General features: G+C 41.8%; 1 protein-coding gene across 1 annotated transcript in view; it reads right to left on the bottom strand.

The window, feature by feature from the left end:
* Lvrn (laeverin) overlaps positions 1-7,723 on the bottom strand; it is an 87,393-nt gene that overhangs the window by 39,215 nt on the left and 40,455 nt on the right. The window contains exons 5-6 of the mRNA XM_008825276.3: positions 4,194-4,348; positions 2,535-2,648 (exon numbers count right to left, since the gene is read on the bottom strand). Coding sequence (XP_008823498.1) covers positions 2,535-2,648; positions 4,194-4,348 — 269 coding nt within the window. The remainder of the gene's footprint in view (positions 1-2,534; positions 2,649-4,193; positions 4,349-7,723) is intronic.

The raw sequence follows: 7,723 nt of genomic DNA, 5'->3' as shown, positions 1-7,723 counted from the left end.
TCCATGTCCTGCATTATCTCTAGGGGGTTCTCATTGTACTCCTCTAGAGGACTATCAGTATTTGGTGGGGATATATTATTTTGGTTTTTCATGTTATTATTTTTTCTCTGTGATTTTGGCCATGTGAATTTCTTTTGTAGTTTCAGATTCTTGTGTGAGACTGAGGCCTTCACGTTTAGGTCTGCTTCTTTTTGTGAACTTTATGTGTCTTTGTGGTTTACTTTTTGGGTATGAAAAGTTGGTTCGTCTAAGCTTCCGGTTCTCTCTTTTGATTTTATATTGGAGTGGCCGGATTGCTTTTGTCTTCAGGAGTTCCCACAGAGGCCCAATTCAGATGAGGGTCAGATGTTTTCAGGCTTTCTCCTAAGGTCTGGATCCCTCCAGGAAAGATTTTGGCCTCAGAAATTTAGGGGTTGGAATGGCCTGGGAGCCTGGCCCAGGAAAGATGCTGTTCTAGGGCAGCTGGTGGCTATGCCACCCAGAGATGCAAAGGCAGATGGGGCGGGAAGAGGCCCCAAGGACTCCTGGGGACTGCACTGAGGAGCTGTGTTGGTCTGGTTGCAAAGGATCAAGGCAAGGAAAGGTCAGGCCCTGAGTCCCAGAAAGAGGCTGGAGAGTGGTGCAGGCCCTGGGAAGCAGAGGGAGGTGAGGGCGGGGCCAGGCCCAGAAGCAGTGCTCCTGGGACCCAGAGAAGGCACTCCATGGGTCTGGATGAAAAGGATCAGGAAGCAGTATTGGTTCCCCAGATGTCTGGGGCCCCAAGACAAGGAATGGGGCAGGACCCAAACTAGGAGGAGAGACTGGTGGTGGGGATGGGAGGGTGAGTGAGGCTGGGGGAGTCAAGGCACAGAGGGTGCCATGGACTTACCCCGGAGAGAGGCCTGTGGGGAGGAGAGAGGCCTGCCCATACTGGGATTTTTGTCTGGCTTGAGCATGCACATGTCTTGTGTATGCTGCTCAACTGCTATGAGTTCATGTGTTCAACTGTCATGTTGTGTCTGAACAGTATACCTGGCACTGTTATCAGGGTCAAGAACCTATAACTTAGGTCATAGGCCATAGGGGAAAAACCTACTGCTATTTTTCAGCTAAATGGACATAGTATTAAGTCACTTTTTAATAACTTATTCTTATACCCATAGATTAGCACATCTCTGAAACCTCATCAGAAAAGCTTCATTTTACAGCAGATAGTGATTAACACAGACTCACAGCTGGTCACTGTGTAGAGAACAAGAGACTGCAGGGTACTCAGCCCTAAATGGGATATCTGTAAAACCCCCTCCTCCCAAGGTTCAAGGATCATTGCAGAAGAGGGGGCAGAAGGATTTTAAGAGTCTGAGACAGTGAATGACTACAATAGACAGCTAAGTTTTAAACACAATTCTGTCCCAGTTAAAAAGTGACCTGGGCAAGTCATGGAGTCTTTCAATACTTGATTCCCCTCATCTATAGAATGATGTCCAAACTTCCTTCCAGGAAAACAGGGCCTGGGCTCAGTCTAGGGAAGGACGGTGGAGGTATTACAGCATGTGTTGTTGGGGAAAGGAACACAATCTAGGTCAGCTGGAAAGGGTGGAGTGGGTGGCATGGAACTGAAATCTTAAGAGGGCTTCCCAGGGGGCTGAAGAGATTGCTCAGTGGTTAAGAGCACCAGCTGCTCTTGCAGAGGACCTGGGTTTGATTCCCAGCATCCACATCGTGGCTAAGAACCATCTGTGACTCCAGTTCCAGGGGAATCCAACACCCTCTTCTGAGCTCTTTGGACACTGTATGATACAGGTGTACTTACATACATGCAGGCAATATGTTCATACACATAAAATAAAAATAATTAATAAAATATTTTTTAAAAGAGGGCTTCCCAGATAACAGAAAAAAATTTTTGTTTCAAAATGGATTTAATGATGTGTAAGAGTGTTCATGGTATAAAAAGGATTGAGCCAGTATTTGAAGTTTCTCTTTTTAAATTTTTATTTATTATTATTTGGGGTGTGTGTGTGTGTGTGTGTGTGTGTGTGTGTGCGCGCGCACGCAGACTTGGTTCTCTCCGTCTGCCTTTTTGTAGGTTCCCAGGGATCAAACTCAAGTCATTGGACTTGTGAAGTAAACACCTTTCCCTGCTGAGCCAGACCAGCATTGGAGGTTTCTGTGGAGGGTTTATGAGATGGTTCAGTGGGTAAGGGCCGTTGTTGCCAAACCTGACAACCTGAGTTCAACTTGGTGGAAGGAAAAAACAAAGAATGGACTCCAAGTTGTCCTCTGACCTCTATACAAGGGCTGTGTACACCCCCCCCCATACACACAACAAATAAGTAAATGAATTTTTTAACAAATTAAATTTTAGTATAAATATCATTTACATGAAAAGTATATACTAAGTAAAACACTTGTAATAACATAAATGGTAACCTAGCTCATCTTTGATAACAGTTTTAATAATTTAGTATTCTTTAAGATTTGTCTATTTTTATACATTTTCAACAATGAATATGCATTATTTTTATAATTAGTAAAATGTTTAAATTACTTACTTTTGGAAGTTTAGGGTTGAAGTAGTTAATTATTCCAAGTTCAAAATAAGACGCAAACCCCTCATTGAGCCAGATATTGTTCCACCAACTCATGGTAACCAAGTTTCCAAACCACTTTGGGAGACAGGAAAGAGAAAAAGATCTTTCTGTAACATAAGTGAGTCTTAATGTAAATTCATGTTAAATAGATGTGAGACCAAAAGACAACTGTATTTGCTATCAATAATCAAATTTGAAACGGGACTCTGAAACAGGTGGCTGTTTTCACAGGAGGAGATACCAACCACGCATTTCTCTGAAATAACTAGCTCGCCTCCAATGACTGAAAGCAGTTTTTGTTTTAAATCAGTAATGTTTAGCCAGGTGTGGTGGCATGAACCTTTAATCCAAGCCCTCAGGAGGCAGAGTCAGGTAGATCTCTGGGAGATAGAGGTCATCCTGGTTCACATTGTGACTTCCAGGTGGGCTCTGATTAGAGAGGCCCTGTCAAAAAACAACCAATTAAAAAGACCGAAAACAAACAAACAAACAAACAAAAAAAAACCTTGTGATGTTTAAACACAAGGCCAACTAGTGAGGGTTTTATAAACTGTTGCTTTGCCTACAAAAGTTGTATTGAGTTCAGGGAAGTTGGAGTCCTGGGGTCTCACTTACCACCTACAATTCTTGCATTCTGCTCTAACCAGGATTTCCTATAAACAGATGCTATGTTTTAAGGTCATGATTTGATCTATGCCACATAGATCATTCAAGTAATCATATGTTCTGCAATGTATTCCAGCTGAAGATATTTTCTATTTGAGCTGAACAGGAAAAAAAGGTGTAGATGTCTTAGGAAAGAAAAAGACAACAATTTTTAACATCAACAAATCCGTACCCTGGTATCTAACCAAATTTTTTACAGCAGCTATTAGAAGCTTGCAAATATATATCAAGTTATATATGTTATATATATTATATATTAGGCTACAACAAGAAATGACACTTAGATGACTAATCAAAACCTGTGTGTGTAGACTGTGTAACCAGAGTGTTGGCTCTTTCCAACATTTCCTGTGTAGTCACACAACTAAGAAAATGTTACTGTCATACTTAAGATTCTTCACACTTGTATTACTGGACTAGAGACTAAAAGGCATGTGTGAGAATCTTCATGAAGTCAAATGCCTAAACTTTCAAATCACAACACGAAGCCAACAGAGCTTGGTTGTTCTTTTTGGTTGTACTTTTTTTTTTCCTTCTATGCTCCTCACTAGAATATGAGCTGCACTCATCTACTCTCTCCCCCAAATAAAATTCAACAGATGCTCGCAATAATTCATTGATAAGGCATGGCTACCTTTCAGTGATGCCTTTTTAATGTATCTTCTTTTAAGATGGAATGCAAAACACTCATAGGCCAGTATGGCTTACTCTTCATGAAGATGAAGCTAACATTTGGAGGTAAATTCTCACACCCTGATTGGACTACAAGGTTTCAATGATGGCTTGGATTCAACTGGATGGACCCTTCCTTGTTTTCATTCATTTCTACATGTTTCAAGAAATGTGTCTCCCTTCCCCAAATTTAGTAACAGTTGTTTCTGGGTTTTGCTGCTTTGGGTAAAGTAGCTAGAGAAGACGATCCTGAGAAGTAAGGAAGAACATTTCACCACATACCTGGTGTCCAATCTCATGGGAGACAGTGGAGGAGATCAGAGCTTTTTTCTCTGTCAGCTCATCATTTGGTTGCAGCAACAATGATGACTCATCAAACACCAACAGCCCCCAATTTTCCATTGCTTTGTTGTCAAAAGTGGTCAAGGCAATTATATCTAAGTGAATGTAAGTAGAGTAAAAAATTAAATCATCTTTTCCAATAAAATGTGGTTCTAGCTACAAATGAAGTCAAAAGTTTACTGAAAAAATAATTTCAAAGGACAAGTTATGATCTGAGTGGAGAGAAGGTTGTTTTTAACAACTAACACTACTTGGAGCTGGAGAGATGGCTCAGCGGTTAACAATACTTGGCTGCTCTTGCAGAGGACCTGGGTTCAGTTCCCAGCAACCACATGGTGGCTAACAACCATCCACAACTCCAGTTCCAGGGAATATGATGCCCTTTTCTGGCTTCCATGAGCATTGTACAACATATATAGGTTATATATTTATTATTTTGTTGTTTTATGTGTATGAGTGTATTGCCTGCATATGGCAGTTCATAGCCACCATGTGGATGCTGGGAATTGAACTCAGGTCCTCTGCAAGAGCAGTCAGTGCTCTTAACCACTGAGCCATCTCTCCAGCCCCAATAAAAACATTTAAAAATAACACTAAAGACAGCATAAATAAGTTATTGTGACTATATGAAAATCATGTAAAAACCAAATACTTTTGGTAAGGGACTCATATCAACCTAGAAATAACTCAAAACTCAACAAGTGCCACGGTACTATGTGGTCAAAGGACAGCCAGATCTCTCATTCTACAATGTGGGTCCTGCAAATAAAACTCAGATGTCAGACTTGGCAGCAAGTGCCTTTACCTGCTGAGCCCTCTTGCTGGTCCCTTTCTAATGGCTATTTTTAAAACTCCTTTTAAACTTCAAATGAATAAAACGATTAGGCAAAATAACTCTATTATAAACTATCATCATTGGTTCCTATATGACCCTCTTATTTTTTTAATACTTTATTTTTAATTTATGTTATGTGTATGAGTGTTTTGCCTGCATATATGTAAGTGCACCTGTGTCATACAATGCCCACAGAGGTCAGAAGAGGTTGTCAGATCCCCTGCAACTGGAGTTATGGATGGTTGTTAGCCACCAGGTGGATACTTGAAAATCAACCCAGGTCTTCTACAAGAGCAGATGTTGTTCTTAACCACTGATCCATCTCTCCAGCCCTGACCCTGTCATTTTATAAAGTAATTAACTTATATATATACATGTCATTATGTAAAAATAACAATAGAAGCAACTACAAATCTAATACCTCTTTAGAACTAACTGGGGCTGGAAACCTTTTCTGTAAAGGATCAGATGGTAAAATTTTCAGCTTTATGAGCTGTATATAAAATATTATATACAGTATAATTACATATGATATAATTTCACACAATATAATTTGATGGCATTTAGATCCCCTTCCCTAACCATACTTCCCCACAACTGGTCCCCCCCCCGCCACTAATTCCACATACTCTCATACATATAATATGGCCCATAGAGTTTGTTTGTGTCCCCAAATGTCCTACTGTGGCATAATACTATCCTCTAAATGTCAAGCTTGCTTACACCTACTTGTTTAGGATCATCACAAACAAATATGACTGTTGACCTCAGCAAGAAAGGAGGGGTTGGAGGAGGGGTTGGGAGAGACAGCCACACCACTTAACCAATTAGTTGGCTGGATTTACTCCATGGGGAGGGACTAAGGATACTTAAGTAGGGAAAAGTCCAAGAGGCAGGGAGGGGCCTTCACCATCTTGAGCAACTGCTGGGAAGTCACAGGGTCCCTGCTGTGAGGTATAGAGGAGCCCACCCCCACCCCCACTTCTGTAAGTAACCCCCTCACCTGCTGCTCTGTGAGCAAGCCCAAATAAACTTGCTGGTTTCCCAAACTGCAGTTTGATGAAATTGTACCTCACTTTGTCTTTGGGTCCAAGACAGGAGGGGGCTGGATGCCATGAGTGCCTCCCAGAAGGAATTTTAGCAACAATTGGCATACTTGAGCAGGATAGGACATAACCGAGGCTGAGTTTAGGAAGGGCAATCGTGATGTCACTGATATGGGGAAGGAGACCATATCAGTGAGGGGTGAGGGGAGAGTGTTGGGAGAAGATATTTTAACATGGTGGGCTATCCCCATAGGGCTGATGGGAGTAACAGCAACAGCATGGATTGTGCAGTGGATTGTGAGATGTAACTAGGGGAGGCCACCTAAGCCAAAGATGTCAATGGGGGAAATCCCAGGATGGTAGTCCTCTTGTAGGTGTTGTAGAGTGGGTACCTGCTTGAGTGGTGGGTTCCAACACTTGAGTATGGAAATGCTTTAAGGACTGTGGATGGTCTAGAGCAAACTTTGCAAGTCCTGGGAGTAGCACACCATGGGGGAGTCTCAGTGAGCAGTTGTAGATGCTGCTTGGCCATTTCTTTGCATAATAAAAGATATGTCCCAGGAAGAGGCAATAGATCACAGGGAGATTAAAGATGTAAGAAAAGATGTTAAGAGAGGAATTGCAGTGAGAAAGGGATATGAGTCAGGACTCTTCAGTATTGGCCTCTGACCTTGCCAGTAAATTGCATAAGAGAGAAAAAGAGATGGGGATTTTAGTTTGCCATTTTTTATGGCTAGGAGGTCTAAGGGGAAAGAAAACACAGATCAGATTGATAACACAAGGCCCCATCCTGGAACCCCAAAACATGGAACCCATGGGCTGCATAACCTGAAGCAGTACTGAGGGAATCAGTCCCTGATGAACTGGCTTGTATGAGCCATTAGAGATACTTGGTCATCCCCAGTGGATAGTCCCATGGATATCAGGGGCTGGAAGACCATAGAAGAGGGACAGGCATTACTGAGAGAACTAGGTAGGAGGAAAGAAATGAATGATGCCTAGGCCGGATAGGACTGTGTTCACCAGAGATTTAAAGAAGAACTTGATTCATCAGGGACCTCAAGATTGGTATGGTGCTTTAATGGCTTTGCTGAGTCCCTTAGTGGGGCAGGATCTTTGTGAAATAGAAGAGGCTTTGGCAGGTCTATGTGACTTAGACCAGCATGTAAAACGTGTCTATAAAATAGTAGAGCAACCTAAAAGATATAGGAAAAAGACAAAGCAGAGAGAAAGATCCACTTGGGTTACTTGAGGGTAATGTGGCAAGATTTGTGTCTAACCCATGTTCCTAAAGAAAAAAATTGACAAAATGGCAAATTCTGTGCTGAGACACTTCTGGAAGTCGTTAATAAGGAACAGAGTTTACAAAAAAAAATTGACAAAATGGCAAATTCTGTGCTGAGACACTTCTGGAAGTCGTTAACCTAAGGAACAGTTTACAAAAGGCATACAGAAGATAAAAACTTTCCAGGGGTGGGTAATGATCACCAAAGATTAAACAGGGTATATTTCTCTTCTAGGAAAGGTTATGCTAGGGGTGGAGGCAGTTTGCCCAGCCAGGACCTCCTCCAGCAGCTAGGTGTGGTCAA

This window comes from Nannospalax galili, unplaced genomic scaffold, assembly GCF_000622305.1.
Source record: "Nannospalax galili isolate Female #2095 unplaced genomic scaffold, S.galili_v1.0 scaffold128, whole genome shotgun sequence".
Taxonomy (NCBI): Eukaryota; Metazoa; Chordata; class Mammalia; order Rodentia; family Spalacidae; genus Nannospalax; species Nannospalax galili.
This window is presented reverse-complemented; position numbering and strand designations above follow the sequence as displayed.